Source organism: Protopterus annectens, chromosome 4.part0 (genome assembly GCF_019279795.1).
Source record: "Protopterus annectens isolate FY-2018-M chromosome 4.part0, PAN1.0, whole genome shotgun sequence".
NCBI classification, from domain to species: domain Eukaryota; kingdom Metazoa; phylum Chordata; order Ceratodontiformes; family Protopteridae; genus Protopterus; species Protopterus annectens.
Window position 1 is genome coordinate 1,153,110,445 of NC_056733.1, and position 17,762 is coordinate 1,153,128,206.

The 17,762-nt window shown below is 41.6% G+C and overlaps 1 protein-coding gene across 1 annotated transcript in view; it reads right to left on the minus strand.

The window, feature by feature from the left end:
• Window positions 1–17,762, minus strand: part of CPSF1 (cleavage and polyadenylation specific factor 1) — a 2,236,766-nt gene that overhangs the window by 1,012,936 nt on the left and 1,206,068 nt on the right. Inside the window, exon 18 of the mRNA XM_044069873.1 lies at window positions 1,529–1,639. Coding sequence (XP_043925808.1) covers window positions 1,529–1,639 — 111 coding nt within the window. The remainder of the gene's footprint in view (window positions 1–1,528; window positions 1,640–17,762) is intronic.

The following is a 17,762-nucleotide window of genomic DNA, read 5'->3' on the forward strand; positions in this document are numbered from 1 at the left end:
AATTCTGAAGTGCGAGCGGTATCCTCAGAAGCCGGTGCCTCCGTAGTGGCTCCAGACCCAACAGAAGCAGAGACAGCTGAAGGCTCATTAGATGATGCAGTCATCTGTGACATACATGACCCCAAAAGGGTCTCAGTAGAGGCCTGCGAAGTAATCGAGTCGGGCATCAGGGACTGCGAAAGTGCCTCAATGAATTCCAAAGAACTGACAACCCTTTTAGCGGTGGTGTCGTTGGAAGGCTTGGCCTTATGTGGTCTGTCTCTATCCTTATCTTTACATTTTTTCGGAGGATCTGTGGTTTGCAGACTGACAGATGCCATACCGGTAATCCAAGATGGAAGATGAAAATAACTGGTTACAAACAGAGCTCTACAATGAATAGTTCTAGCATTAAAGAGGGCACAGAACCGACAGCAGGGAACTGGGCCTAAGCAAGTGACACAGTTAGAATGGAAGTCTTGGTGTGGTATTTGCTTTCCACAGGCGAGACAGTTGTTGACTTTTTCGGACATCGGTTAGTGCAAGAAAAAGGAAGGATCCCCAATGGGGTACTTAGCTTTAGATGTTTTCAGCTGAAGTTCGAAATCTGGAAACAGCCGACAGGTACTGTTGTGAATTGCTTCTGCTATGGGCTCCACGGCAAGAAAGACTGAGGTAATGGCATCGCCTGCTCTCCTTTACAGCTTGGATGACCTGACATTACCCAGCAAGCGACAGCAGCCGACACACAAAACCTTGACTCTGGTATTCGGAACGACTGAGGGCTACCACAGCATGGATAACCCAATGGTTAGGACTGCAGTAGTGAAACACGAAGAACATCTATAATATGTCAAAAGGTTGTTATAGTGGCACCGGCTGGTGTCAAACAAGTAAAAAAAAAAAAAAAAAAAAAAAAAAAAAAAGTAAATTCCTGCATTTGCTAAGTTAAAAGATAAGTTTACTTTGAGGTGTTTCAAACAGCATTCCCTTTAGAAGGAATGCCATAAATTCCTTCTGCAACCAAAGGATTATATATCTGTCTTCCTGGCCTTTCCTATCCAAGTCTCTCAAGGTACACCAAAGTGGTTATCTTGAAGCCCTTACAAAACCAGGAGGACTCCCAGCTGTGAGGAAGGCTTCTCTGGTTTATCAGGTAATTTCCTGGCCACAAGCATTTTTCTTAAACAAAGCTTTTCAAAAGAAAGTAAAATGAATGACAAAGTGAAAAAAATGTCTGGAACTGCAGTTATAAACAAAATGCAGAATTTTCCCTCAATGAATATAAGCTGGAAAACTGAAAATTAAACTAAAAAGGGTTTCCCAACAAGTTAAGAGGTACATCTGGAAATGTTGCCAGGGATGAACTGCTTGTGAACGCTTAGCAATATTAAGGACCTGACAGCAGAAACTGCCCTGTAGATCTCTCATAGATACTTTTATTCCCACAGTCTGTCCCTTTAATATGCAGCAATTAGTTTGCACATGCCTCAGTAAGAACAGCCATAGAACACAAATTTCCATTATGCAAAACCAGTTTAAAATTTACCATTGTTGTGTCTTCTCGGCTAAGGATCAGAAAGCCATGCCTTTTACCATCTTCCTCCTGATCAGATTTATTTTGTTCTTTGTCACCAGTATCTCCTTCAACACTGTCTTCCTGCATCAGTGCACAAAAGCAAGACTATCAAAATGGAGAAAAACACTGGAAAAATACAACTGTTATGAGCAAAATTGTGTAACCTAACTTTCTAGTTTTCAAGTAACAATTATATGGCTTTATCTATCAGTTGTTCTTCAACAGGACCCTCTGCAATGCCTCAAAAACCTAGACATATGCTTGGTTACATTCTTTCTTGTAACTTTTTTCCTTAAATTGTAAGCTTCCAATGCATGCCTGCTTCTACAACCATGCTTTTCTAACGGTTGTGTAAACCCCTAAAATCCCTGATTCTTGACCCTAAATTAAATGGGGGTGGGTGGGTTATATACCTACAAAAAAAAAAAAAGACTTACAAAGACAAAGCCTCACTTTATCATAAGGTATATAAAAGGGCCTTGTGCATTGGGTTGGTGGGATTTTCTCCTCAGCTGTATACATTCTGGCTTTTAATCACTCTCGACCATGTAAGCCTTCTTCCAAAGCATACATGTCACCAGTCCCCTACTTAGTATATCCAAACAGCAGGTCATAACCGAACTCTCTAAGGCCAAAAACACCACCTCTACAGGACCAGATAACATCCCAGGCTGCTTACTAAATGGTCTAAAACAAGAGTTAATGGAACCACTGGACAATTCTCTTCAACCACAGTCCAAGTACTGGCTTTGTCCCAGCAGAGTGGAAAACACCAACCGTACACTCCTTGCACAAAGAGGTCCCTCAACCACCCTGGGAACTACAGACCCATAAGCCTAAACAGCCTTATCTGTAAGGCCATGGAGAGAAACATCATGGAACTCATCAACAAGAAGATAGATGACCTTCAAACTCTTGACTCGATCTAGTTTGGATTTGATAAGGGCAGATCATGCCTGTTAAACTTGGTGGATGACTTTGAGAGTGTCACCAAAGCCCTAAATGAAGGCAAAACAGTACATACTGCCTACCTCGACTTGGCCAAGGTTTCTGATACAATCTCCCACTTAGGCATCATTGAGAAACTCAACCAACTGGGGAATAACCTATACTTCATTAGATGGGTAGCCAACTGGCTCACCGACAGAACGCATACAATCAAAGTTGGGGATTCCACCTCTACCAGCAAACCTGTTACCAGTGGTGTTCCACAAGGTTCTGTGCTGGGCCCCCTACTGTTTGGAATTTATTTCTTATAAATCCAGGTGAAAATAGATGGCCTGTGGCTTGCTAAGTTCACTGGTGACTCCAAACCGGGTGCATTCATTGAATCCCGCAACAATGTCAACATTCTACAAAATGGGCTTACACAGATAAAAGATTACTGCCAGAGCCACGGACTTAAAAACAATGCAAAAAAATTTATCATCATCCCCTTCAGCAAAGAAGTCCTTGCAAATTACAATATTAATAATACCCCCTAAGTTCAAACCCAGTGGTGAAACATTTGGGAACGCAGGTGGATAGTAACCTTAACTTTGATCACCATGTGTCCACAGTGGTAAGCAAGGCCTTCTATGTTACACATCTCATAAGTAAGGGCATAGCATCCCAAACTATGGAGGTTACAACTCCCCTGTACTCGTCCCTCATTAGATCAATAATAGAGTATAATCTCCCCTTCTGTATATTCCTCACCAGACACCTGCAGCAGCTGGAGAGACCTCAGAGGTTTCACACCAAGAAAATTTGAGTCCATCAACACATGACCTAAGTGGACAGATTGAAGGCCCTGTCACTGTACTCTGCATCATATAGACTGCTTAGAGGCAACTTGTGCCTGGTCTAAAGAGCAGTCTCAAGAGTCACTCACTCTAGGGACCTTAACCTAGCCTGCAACATTAACAGGACATGCTGGAGAGACAGCTATGTCTCCCAGAGGTTTTCACTCCTCTGGAACAAACTCCCAATTCATGTAAAACAGAGCTCCTCAATGACCCTATTTAAGAATAACTTGGACAACTGGATGGGAAACTGTAAATTTACAACAGGGGTTTCACCTATGTCCCTCTTGGACAGGGGCAGCTGGTTATGACCTTAGATTCGCAACCAGTGCAGATCTTAGAATCACATTGTAAATATAGAGTACATATCTTGGTATACAAGGGTATAACATGGCTAGGCTTGTAAAGGCCCTATGGCCAATAATAGCCTAGTAACCTCTTATGATGACAAGGCATGATGCAGTAATTTAAAGAAAAGTTGTGTAATGTCTTACCATAACCACAGATGTCCTTCTCTTCCATGTTGCAGTATTCTGCATATGGGATTTATCCCTTCAGTCTCGCTTACGTACGGCCAGTATTCAAAAGCTTTCAGTCCCTCTATGGTGCATCAGATGTCTGGCAAGGAGGAGGAACGTGGGCCATAAAAGTGATGTTGGCATGCCCCAGCCCTCAGAAGAGTAGCTCCATTCGAAGCCAGTCCTGTAAGGGCAATGCTATATCATTGCCATCCAGACAGGTAAGAAAAGTAGCAGATGAGAGGGTAAGAAGGTTGGGAAGGAATACTGCAACATGGAAGAGAAGGACATCTACAGTTATGGTAAGACTTTACACAACTTTTCTATGTCCTTCTATTCCCATGTTGCAGTATTCTGTATATGGGTGAGTGCCAAAGCTCACTGAAGTTGGGGTGGTGGTCTAGAAGCAGATTCCAGGAATCCATGCAGAATAGCCCTGGAAAAACCTGCCCTGGACCTGGAGATGAAGTCAAGCTTGTTGTGTTTGGTGAAGGTGTAGACTTGATGTCCAAGAAGCAGCTTCTCAAATAGAAGGGGTATCCAAACCCTTGAAGAAGGCTTCTGAATATTGGAATTGCTCTAGTGGAATGAGCTTCTACTGCCCATTGCAGGGTCTTGCCATGAAACTGGTAGAAAAAGGTAATGGCTTTTGAAATCCAAGTAGTCTTGCTTGGTAAATGCCTTACCCAGGGCTCTGGGATGAAAAGATACAAATAGCTGGTCTGTCTGATAAGACTTGGTGTTGTGCAGGTAAAAAGTGATTTGTCTATGCATGTCCAAGGAATGCAGCACTCTCTCACTGTCTTCCCTGTGGGTTAGGGAAGAAAACAGGTAGCTGAATGGCCTGATTTAGGGGCCTGTCGTTAACTACTTTGGGCATGAAGAACAGGTTTGTCCTAAGGGAAACCCTGTCTTTGTAGAAAACTAGAAAGGGTGGTATAGCCATTAGGACTTGTAGTTCAGTACTCTCCTGGCTGAGGTAAGAGCCACCAGCAGGCTGGTTTTCCAGGTGCAGTGCTTTAAGGAGGCCTTATCAGCTGGCTGAAATGGGAGGTAGCGTAAGCTTCTCTAGCACATAGTTGAGGTTCCATGGAGGTGGAATGGGTCTCCTTGGAGGCCTAAGGTGTAGAACTCCTTTAAGGAAAAGTTTGCAAGGTAGCCATGAAGCAAGGGGGGGGGGGGGTCTAGAGGTAAGCAGGCAGAAACAGCAGACAGATGGGCTTTAATGGATGAGTACACCAGCCCTGACTGCAGTAGCTCATACAAATGTGAAAACACTAGGGAAGGTTCTCTAAGAAGCGGATCCAGCTGTTTTTTGTTACACCAAATAGTGAATAGTTTCCGCTTGGAGAGATACGATTTCCTGGTATTAGTTTTCCTGGCCTCCTGCAGGACATCGAGCACATCCTCATTGTAAAGGTGTCTAAATGGAATCAGAATCCTATCAGTCTCAGAGTTAGGTGGAGCATCTGCCACTGTTGATGGATTAATGATCCCTTGTTTTGTGTGAGGAGGTCCACTCTGGGGGGTAACTTGTGGTGATTGCCCTTGGACAGCTGAAGTAAGGGGAACCAGTGCTGTCTGAGCCAGTAGGGAGTCACCAACAAGATTTTTGGATTGTCCTGCTGTATTTTCAGAATGAGAGGGAAGGGGTGAATGCATACAGATATTTTCCCTTCCAGGATATTGAGAAGGCATCTGTTTCCAGTGCCTGTGGTTCTGGTGTCCTGGTGCCAACCCAGGAAGTTGCCTGTTGAGGGAGGAGGCGAACAGGTGTATTTGAGGTATACCCCACTTGTGGACCAGATCCAAGAAGACCTCTCTGTGCAGCATCCATTCATGGTTGTTTGTGCTGGTTCTGCTCAACAAATTTGCCGGTTTGTTGTGGAGGGATGGGATGTAGGTCACTCATAGGGAGATTCCTTGTGAGGGAGCCAACTCCCAAACCACGAGAGCTAGCTTGCACAGCAGGTAAGACTTGGTCCCCCCTTGCTTGTTGATATACCACAGTAGGATTGTGCTGTCTGTGTATATCAGAAGAGTCCCCTGTAGGAAAAATGGTTGGAATGCCTGTACGGCTAGCAGGATTGCCCTCATTTCTCTGGCATTGATGTTTTCTGATTTTAGGCGATCCAGCCACAAGCCTTGCACCTGTCTTAGCCCTAGCGTAGCTTCCCAGCCTAGGTCCGAGGCATCTGTGTGCATGACCTGGGTGGGTTGTGGTAGTTGTAGTGGGAGTCATGAGTTTCTTTGTACCTGGTCCCACCACCAAAATACCTCTTTTTTAAGCAGGGAAGAAGTGGTACAATGTGCTCCAAGGGCTGGTTGTGCTGTTTCCAGACTGAGTGAAGGTACCACTGCAGCTTCCTCATGTGGAGCCTTGCTAAAGGTAGCATGGGTATTGTGGCTGACATGTAACCCAATAGTTTCAGGTACTGCCTTGCAGTTAACTGGGTCAACTGGAGCACCTGGAGGAGGTGGTCTGACAGGAAGCTCACCTTTGGGGGTGACAGGAAAGTAGCCATGAGGTCTGTTCTTATTCTGCACCCCAGGAAGACAATGTCCTGAGTTGCCTGGAGGTTGGAGTTTAGCAGATTTATCTGGAATCCCAGGGACTGTAATAAGGAGATCAACAGGTGGAGGTGATCTTGTAGTATTTGTTGGTTGTGGGCCTGGATGAGCATGTTGTCCAGGTAGAGGAATATCTGTAATATTTGTCCTGGCGTAGGCTACCACTGGAGCCAAACATTTGGTAAAGACTCTGGGAGCAGTGGAAAGACCAAAAGGCAAGGCAGTAAACTGCCAATGAGAGAAGCCCACCAGGAATCGTTAAGTATTTCCTGTGGGAGGGTTTGATAGGGATGTGGTGGTAGGCATTCTTTATGTCTAGAGTAGCCATGAATCCCTGTGGAGTAATCAGGTGAAAAAGGGTAGGCAGGGTGAGCATTTTAAAAGTGGGTACCTTTAGGAAGAGAATGAGGTAGGAAAAGCCCAGTATGGGTCTCCATGGTCTGTCTTTTTTGGGGACCAAGAAGAGCCTTGAATAAAAACCTTTTCCTTTTGCAGGGGGGGAGGGGGACTGACTGTATAGTGCCCTGGTCTAGTAATGTCTGCAGTACTGGTTGTAAGAGGGGCAGTTGTTGTGAAGGAGGACAGGGAATGCCCTTCCATATGAGAGGAGAGAGCTAAGTCATGTAGTAGCCCTCTATGAGGACAGACGGGACCCATTTGTCTTTGGTGATGTGGGTCCATAGAGGGAGACAATGACAGAGGTTGGCAGACAGGGGCACGATGGGGGGGGGGTTGAGGCAGAGGTGGCAGGTAGTCAGATACTACTTGCCCCTGCCCTGAAAGGAAGACCTCTGGCTAGCTGCAGAAGCTGCTCTACATGTATAGGAGGTTGTTTCCTGGTGTGTTTCCGAGGTCTGGCATTGGGGGTAGGCCCGGGACTGTTTCCTGATAAACTGTGTTTTGGAAAGATAGTTCCAGTGGAATTAATAATTCCAGTGGAACAGATTGTAAAATAGCCATATGGGTCTGATAGTGGCTCTAAAAGCCAATGTAGTAAAGGTATAAATATTTTTTCCCCATTCTTTCCATGGTCTTGCTGTCCTTGTCAGCAGGGAGAATAGTAGCTGTGGGTAATAATTTGGTGGCTTTGTCAGTGGCCACATAGAGAGTGGCTGGGTCAACTGGGGGGCACTTTATCAGGTGCTTAGCAGTGTCAGGTACTTTGTACAGCCTATCTGCTCTGCGTGGAGCAGGAGGCTGAGTGTCACGATTAGTGGATGATGAAGAAAAGGCATCTAGGAAGGCTAGGAGGAACAACAGATGGGCTAGGTGTTTCCATTTCAATGAGGTCATAATACCTCTTCTGTACCTCAGACATTTCTGAGGAATCCCATTTAAAATGTTCCTTCATCCTGCTAATATTCTCACTAAATGTTAAATCTTCCACTGGGGAATCAGGGTCCAGGGACTCTTCCTCAAGAATCCATATCCCAAAGGAGATGAAAGTTATGAACTGTAGGAGAGATATTCTTCAGAGGAGTCAGAAAGGACCTCCTCATCCCTAGGAGGTTGGTCTGTATGCATGGGCCTAGGGCTCATGAGAGGAGGAGAGGTGGAGGTGGATGAAGATGTAGGCCTCAATGCCATAAAGGTGCTAAAGAGGCTCTGACTGAAGGCCTGCCAGTTAGGCATGCTTTCAGAAGAGGGAGTAATAGGATTTCTCTTCTCCCTTCCTTTTAAAGGAGTGGTGGCTGGTTACTTAGAAACCGAGGGCAGTAAATGAGCAAAGGTCTCGGACAACTCCCAATGGTTCGCTGGTTCCCCCCAGCATCGGCTAGCGGCACCAGTATAGCCTCGGCGGACGTGCTCTCATCTGTGTATGGTGCGGTGTCCTTAGAGGTACCAGTGACCTCCACAGAAGTGGATCCGGAACCCGGTCTTAAAACCAGGCCTATGTCGGCCACAGGCTGGGAATTAGGCGGATGAGGCTCAGCAAAAGTCGAAGGCCATAAAGTTCTGGCATACTTCTTAGGCGGTTCTGAGGAGGCATCAGCAGAACCTTCCATTTTAAGCATAAGAAGCTTCAGGCATTGGTTCTCAAGATACAAATTTAATACGTGCAACCAGCTATGCAGAATTTTCGTCACTAATGCCTGGCAACTCAGGCAGGCCTTATAGTCATGAGCTCTACCTATAAAGAACAAACACTTGCTGTGGGCATCCTATGAAGGATCTGGCATCCACACTGACACTTTCCCTTTCTGGATGACATTAACAAGCAATGTTACAATAAAGAAGGATTGAAAAAAGGTTCCCCAATGGGGTATTTATCTCAAAAATGATCGCGACCGCAGTAGCAAGGACACCTGGCATGCGAATGGCGGCTGAAAAGTTCTGAGAGCTGGTGAGTGTCAACGTCACTTTTATGGCCCACATTCCTCCGCCTTGCCTGATGTCTGACATACCATAGAGCATCTGAAAGCTTTTGAATACTGGTCATACGTATGCAAGACTGAAGGGATAAAACCCATATGCAGAATACTGCAACATGGGAACAGAAGGACATCTGAATATATGTAAGCCATGCATTCCTCAATTTGACCTCAACTTCTTCTTGTACATATTCTGCACTTATTGCTTTCACTGTTTTTTGATCATCAGCCCCTTAGTTCCCAATCACCGGGGCAAGGTTTCATCAGTCATGAGGTGCCATCATTCAGACAGCCACAAGGAATGATGACAGGTTTTCTTCTTTAATCTTCCCATTCATGACACAAACAGAGAATGCATGTGAGTGGGTGGCTGGGGGGTTGACATGCAATGGGATGGCAGCGGATGATTTCCTTTCACTTCTGTAAGGGTCATTCCCTTCATGGATTCCTGCTTCCTCCACTGAGGCATGAGCAGTCAATCCTCCTGGTCCCTACCAGAAAGTTAGCATAGCCCAGTGTGCCCCCTATAGATGCAAAAAAAACACCAACCACGTAACAAATATCTGGAGACTGACGCTGAAGAATCTCTGCTCGTACATAGGATAAAAAGTGTTTAATGTAGAAACTCCACAGGATACAAGTAAAAACGTTAAGCGCTTTCAACTGTAATGTACAGTATTCATCAGAACAACTTCCTACACAGAATTTACTAATTATATACTCTACCATTTTAACTTAATTGAATAATTATTCTTGTTACCGCCAAAAACTTTAAAAACACACTAGCCAATGTAAAAAATGTAGGCAACCACTGTTTACCCACTACTATATATAAATATACACGTTGGTTAACTACTAATACATTAAATTGTACCATAAACTTTGCTTTATATAAACATATAAGCGCTATGCATATAGTAAATATAAAAATATATAATTTTATGATATTATATAAAATTGTATAAAATTGAATCCCATATATTTGTTCTACTGGTATAAATCATATCAAGACCAGACGTATTGGTGCATGTATGTTTAACATATATATTTAAATTAACACAAAAATGTTTAACTATTGCATTAAATAAGTTAAAAGTGAAACTGTAAGTGCTTGTATGCAATCATATGGGAAATGATATCTACTAAAACAATATTCCCCAATGTCGCACTGTACATTTCTGTATCTTATACAAAATTAAGACAAAGTAGTACCATCATATCTGAAACAGTTGGAACGGAAAAAGAAAAACTAGATACCATTCTGCACTATTGTTCAAAGTACCCACTACTGGTGGTATGACACTCATGTGGCTTGATGACTAAGCCATTTATAATAAGGCTAAGAATGGTTTGATGCTAATGAAGTCATTGAGTCCTGGTTTTCTGGTGGAATCTGTCAGAATCTGCCATCTACTCTCACTTGCTGCTAACTCCATTTTCCAGTTCCCTCCAAGTGGTGTGATGGAAATCTGATCAATGATGGCGAATGAAAAACTGTGCTCACTCCCTTGATCCAAAATGTGTCTGTATAAAGCATTTTTGGTATCACATTTTTGTATCCGATATAGATGTTCATACACACGTTTTTTTAATTGTCTTTCCGTTTTGCCAATATAATGGGCATTACACCGTGTGCAGTTAGCTATATACACTACCCCTTTTGAACAACAATTGCCAGTCTTACATCTAATAAACGTACGATTGATGTCATCTAACCTGATGGTCTTGGCTGTGTTGATATGCTTACATTGCTTACAACTCCCACATTTGGTAGTTCCTTTGTGTACATCTACTTTACCCTTTCCATAGCTTGCCCTCTCCAACAATCGTTTGATATTGGGCGCCGTTTTATAAACACATTTAGGAAATTTGTCCCATCTTTGATCTTTATCCATTGAAACTATTATTGCCCAATGTTTCTCAAGGATTTCTTTAACCAAATGTGTATAGGGTGTGTACATGAGTACACACACTCTTCCATAGGATTCATTTTGTCCTTCTATCCTTTCATCCATTTAATAACATCCTAATAATGGTGGATATTTGTGCCCCCATTCACCTTCCACATATCTTATTACTTCATTAACCATTTTCATTGGATAAGCATGGTCCAAAAATAAATTTCTAATGAAGTTGAGTTCTACCTCCATAATGTCCTTTGCAGAAGACATCCTAGCGGCACGAATACATTGTCCTTTTACTATGTTTTTGAAGACGTGTGGAGGATGGTTGCTGCTAAAATGTATGTAATCATTCGAAAAAGTGGGCTTTCTATATAGCTTTGAAATGAAACCTTCATCATTGTGGCTGATTAATATATCCAAATATGCAGTTTCAGTGTGGCTAAAACTGTGTGTGAATTTTAGGAAACCAGTAGTGTTGTTTATGTACTCCATAAATTCCTCTACTTTTTCCACTGGACCATTCCACAAAATAAAAATATCGTCCAGGTATCTTGCGTAATGGGTGATGTTAGAAGAAAATGTACTATTGAATACATATTCTGACTCCCATTCTAGCATGACCAAATTTGCGAAAATGGGAGCACAGGCTGCTCCCATTGCAACACCCTTGGTTTGTTTGAAATATTCTCCCTGGAATGATATGTAGTTGTGGTCCAACACAAGCCCCATCATATCACATATTAAATTGATCTTATCCCATGTAAAACCTGAATGTTTCCTTAAGCTGTTTGCAAAAAATTCCAGGCCCTCATCTTTGGGAATACTGGAGAATAAATCCTGGACGTCTATGGTGAGATAAATTATATTTGGATGCCATTTATCATTAGTTAAATCACCCAAAAATTTCCAGGAATCTTTCATGATGTGGGGGATAGATTTGTAAATGTTTTTCAGCCATCCATCTATAAGTTTACCAATATAGAAGGTTTTAGAACGGGAGCCAGAAACTATTGGTCGAAATGGAGGATTCTCCAAGGATTTGTGTATCTTTGGTATTCCCACCATCTTGGCCAAAACAGGGTGATCCACCTTTAGGAATGAATAGGTGTCATTACATATCCTGTTATCAATCAAATATTCTTCTATAACCAAATCTATTCTCTTGTACCCAATATTTATCTGGTTAATAGAAATATTCTCATAGTTTCCAGAATCATAAAAAAGGTTGTGTAAGACCTCATTATACTCATTGGTGTAAAAAATCACTGCCCCACCACCCTTGTCGGGCTTCATAATTCTAATATCCTTATTACACATGAGTTTGGATAATGCTTCTCTCTCTAGTACTGGAAGATTGTCACTGAAGGAATTTTTGACTTTCCTTACGTTCTTGAATGTCCAGTATATATCATTGCAAACTAGTTTCTCAAAATTCAATACGTGTGGGTTATTGTCAGGAATAAAAGTACTTTTCTTCATAAGGTCAGTTCCTGCTATACCTATCGGTCCCTTCTCATTGCACCTGTTGTTATCAAAATGTGCAGCCAAATTCAGTCTTCTGCAAAACATCTTGACCTCCTTGATATTATCCACTAAATGCAACCCGGTTGTTGGAATATATTTCATACCCTTACTCAAAAGTGAAACCATCTCAGAATTGACATCCACCTCTGTATAATTGTAAACTTTGAATCCTTCATATACAATTATCTTGGGTCATTTGTTGACTATATTATTTTCCTGAGAACCTCTTTCGGTATTACTATAAATACAGTTGTCTGTCTTATATATGTTATGTGTGTTATGCACTTTTACTTTTTTGGCTTTTATAGGGTGAAACAAATTAAATTTATTACTTGTTACACTTTCAACCCTATCAGATAATGTGGAAAACTGTTCACTACCAATTTTATTAATGTCATTTACCACTGCCTGTTGGTATTTCGTGCTGGAAAAAATCTTCCCCCCTGAAAATTTTCCTCCCTGGTGTTAGTTTTGGTAGGTTTTCTCCTGGGGTGGTAGTTGCTAATATCATTCATGGGGTCCCTGTGTGCAGGCCAGACATAGGCCCTGTTATTCTTGTATAATTCCAAGTCACGTGCAATCTTTCTATTCGTCCTTTCCACTATACTCTGAATTTTATTATCAGCTACTACATACTGTTTCATATATAGCTCCTTCCACATTTCATATTCTTTATGGCTTGTAATAACAGTATTTAAACTTTCCAGTTCATTGGCCAACTTAATAAGTTTTTCATCCAAATGTTTTATTACTGTTTTAATAAATGCATAACCAAAACTATCAAACAAATCATTAAAATCCTTAATGGTATCAACTAATGATAAATGGCATCCAAATATAATTTATCTCACCATAGACGTCCAGGATTTATTCTCCAGTATTCCCAAAGATGAGGGCCTGGAATTTTTTGCAAACAGCTTAAAGAAACATTCAGGTTTTACATGGGATAAGATCAATTTAATGTGTGATATGATGGGGCTTGTGTTGGACCACAACTACATATCATTCCAGGGAGAATATTTCAAACAAACCAAGGGTGTGGCAATGGGAGCAGCCTGTGCTCCCATTTTCGCAAATTTGGTCATTCTAGAATGGGAGTCAGAATATGTATTCAATAGTACATTTTCTTCTAACATCACCTATTACGCAAGATACCTAGACGATATTTTTATTTTGTGGAATGGTCCAGTGGAAAAAGTAGAGGAATTTATGGAGTACATAAACAACACTACTGGTTTCCTAAAATTCACACACAGTTTTAGCCACACTGAAACTGCATATTTGGATATATTAATCAGCCACAATGATGAAGGTTTCATTTCAAAGCTATATAGAAAGCCCACTTTTTCGAATGATTACATACATTTTAGCAGCAACCATCCTCCACACGTCTTCAAAAACATAGTAAAAGGACAATGTATTCGTGCCGCTAGGATGTCTTCTGCAAAGGACATCATGGAGGTAGAACTCAACTTCATTAGAAATTTATTTTTGGACCGTGCTTATCCAATGAAAATGGTTAATGAAGTAATAAGATATGTGGAAGGTGAATGGGGGCACAAATATCCACCATTATTAGGATGTTATAAAATGGATGAAAGGATAGAAGGACAAAATGAATCCTATGGAAGAGTGTGTGTACTCATGTACACACCCTATACACATTTGGTTAAAGAAATCCTTGAGAAACATTGGGCAATAATAGTTTCAATGGATAAAGATCAAAGATGGGACAAATTTCCTAAATGTGTTTATAAAACGGCGCCCAATATCAAACGATTGTTGGAGAGGGCAAGCTATGGAAAGGGTAAAGTAGATGTACACAAAGGAACTACCAAATGTGGGAGTTGTAAGCAATGTAAGCATATCAACACAGCCAAGACCATCAGGTTAGATGACATCAATCGTACATTTATTAGATGTAAGACTGGCAATTGTTGTTCAAAAGGGGTAGTGTATATAGCTAACTGCACACGGTGTAATGCCCATTATATTGGCAAAACGGAAAGACAATGAACATCTATATCGGATACAAAAATGTGATACCAAAAATGCTTTATGCAGACACATTTTGGATCAAGGGAGTGAGCACAGTTTTTCATTCGCCATCATTGATCAGATTTCCATCACACCACTTGGAGGGAACTGGAAAATGGAGTTAGCAGCAAGTGAGAGTAGATGGCAGATTCTGACAGATTCCACCAGAAAACCAGGACTCAATGACTTCATTAGCATCAAACCATTCTTAGCCTTATTATAAATGGCTTAGTCATCAAGCCACATGAGTGTCATACCACCAGTAGTGGGTACTTTGAACAATAGTGCAGTATGGTATCTAGTTTTTCTTTTTCCGTTCCAACTGTTTCAGATATGATGGTACTACTTTGTCTTAATTTTGTATAAGATACAGAAATGTACAGTGCGACATTGGGGAATATTGTTTTAGTAGATATCATTTCCCATATGATTGCATACAAGCACTTACAGTTTCACAGTTAACTTATTTAATGCAATAGTTAAACATTTTTGTGTTAATTTAAATATATATGTTAAACATACATGCACCAATACGTCTGGTCTTGATATGATTTATACCAGTAGAACAAATATATGGGATTCAATTTTATACAATTTTATATAATATCATAAAATTATATATTTTTATATTTACTATATGCATAGCGCTTATATGTTTATATAAAGCAAAGTTTATGGTACAATTTAATGTATTAGTAGTTAACCAACGTGTATATTTATATACAGTAGTGGGTAAACAGTGGTTGCCTACATTTTTTACATTGGCTAGTGTGTTTTTAAAGTTTTTGGCGGTAACAAGAATAATTATTCAATTAAGTTAAAATGGTAGAGTATATAATTAGTAAATTCTGTGTAGGAAGTTGTTCTGATGAAGACTGTACATTACAGTTGAAAGCGCTTAACTTTTTTACTTGTATCCTGTGGAGTTTCTACATTAAACACTTTTTATCCTATGTACGAGCAGTGATTCTTCAGCGTCAGTCTCCAGATATTTGTTACAGTGTGCCCCCTATGTATGAGCACCCCCCCCCCTTAGGGAAGCAAGTGAGCAATGCCTCCTCACTCCTTAGCTCCTTCAGTGCTGGGGATGGCAGTTGAACTTTAGTCATCTGGGATCACTTGGGAATACTCCCCCTGTGCTAGACAGCCAGTATGCATGCATCGATTATATCTGATATCCAGGGCCTTTTGTCATGGGCAATTGTTGGAAAGAATGACACACACACAAGCACCCACGCATGCATCCGCACCCACGCACGCATCCGTACACACGCACGCATCCGCACACACGCACTCACACACACACACGCACCCACACACACACACGCACCCACACACACACACACGCACCCACACACACGCACCCACACACACGCACCCACACACACACACACACACACACACACGCACACACACACACACACACACGCACCCACACACACACACGCACCCACACACACACGCGCACCCACACACACACGCGCACCCACACACACACGCGCACCCACACACACACACGCGCACCCACACACACACACACCACACACACACACATACACCACACACACACATGCACCACACACACACATGCACCACACACACACATGCACCCACACACACACGTGCACCCACACACACACACACCCACACACCAACACACACAGAGTCAAATCTAAACACCTGAGGCAGAAGTTACACAACAGAAACAAAGATGAGAGTGCAGAAGGCGGAATTTTCTGATAAGGCCGAGATCTTACAATCACAGACCCGTCAAAGACATTGCTGAAGCAACTACTGTTAGCAGCTAAGCTTCTAATCATGGCAGTTACATTTTTCAGTTATTTAATAATCCCTTCATGAATAGTTTGTTTAACCACTGCAAGTGAATCCCTTGTCACAGAAAAGAAGACAAATACCTCCTGAAACATGTTAAAATCTTGATATACCACTCAGGCAAAAACCTGAGCTTCCAGTAAATTTCAAGGATGTGAAGGGCATTTTCTCCCCTACTTTCTAGCTCCAGAAAGAACAAAGAGGTCAATGGACTGGTTTAAAGATACTTGTGATACCACTTTAAGCTTGGCTGAAGTGTAATAATACTTACTCCCCCACACCATTTCCTAGTCACTGGGGGGCACCAGACTGATTGTAGCCATTAAGGCTCTTCTTGTCTGGAAGGACTGGGCCCACCCTGTGAAAGGTCTTGTGCAGGTAGCCTGCATTGTAGTGGCTCTGTGAGAGGGAAGATGAGTTAAGATGAGCCAAAATCATCAGTAAGTTGGGTAAAAAATAAAGTTCAGCTGGGCACATGCACAGTTATTGGTGACCTTTACCAGGAAGGATATGAGCCTTGGAAAGTTCTCAAATTCACAGATTTAACAGGTAAACTATGAACACTCGCTAAGCAGACAACAAATCCCCTAAAAAGTACTTATTACAACTCTGGAGGTCAGCTGGATGTTACAAATAGATTTCCAAAAACTCACTGTAGTAAAAAAAATAAACAAATAACAGAATATGATCAGGGAACCTTTCCCTTGTATATCAAGTTTTCAACCAACAATGATGGCTCAAAAGAGGGTTCCATGCATGTGGACATGTGAAAGCTGTGGAAGTTAGGTCAGTTGTCAGCCCATGGCTTAATTCCTATGTTATGATTTATACAGCTACAAGTATCCTTATAATGCACATATAAGGCTGTATCACATCAGACGTCATGTTGGATGCCTGGGGATTTATGTTTAGGCTGGAGGATTTCCTACTTTTAGTTTATCACATCAACTTCCATGCTAGGTGCCTAGGAACTGATGTTCAGAATGACAGCTTTCCTAGTTTAAATTTGGAAAATTCCTCGAGTCAGGCACCAGTTTAAAATAACACTTAAAATATAGCAACTACTTCCTTACCTTCTCCTGTAACCTGTTAATGAAATAATGAGGCATCAAATACAACAAGGAGAGCAAAGCAGATGTTACCAGCTGTGTGGGAGACAAAATTATATGAGCAGGAATGGGAGGAAGAGATCTTGAAATAAAAGGCCTCTGCCCCTAAGCCACTAACACTTCCCCCAGAGGAATAAGCCACATCTGCTCCATAACTTATAATTTATTGATTTTATGGCCGGAACACCGCCAATGTGTCTTCACATTTTTTTAAAGATGTTTTCGTTTCATTAAATGTTTTTTACTAGATGACTTTTAACTTACAGGAGGAGGTACTGAAGTGGCAACAAACTTTTTATCCTCTAAAAGGTCATGTCTGTGTTGTGCTCTTCTAACTTAAGGTTTTCTTGTGAAATTTGCAGTAATGCTGAATGTTAGCAAAACTACGATTCTCTCTCTAAGGAAAGGACAAGGTAGAGGCAAGTCTTTTGGAAGACTCTGGTATCCACAACAACATCCTCTGGTAACACTCTGTTGGGACGTTATTATACTGTATACATTTTTAATAAGAAGAGAGAAATGAAGGAAAATTTGCATTTAGCACCACCATGA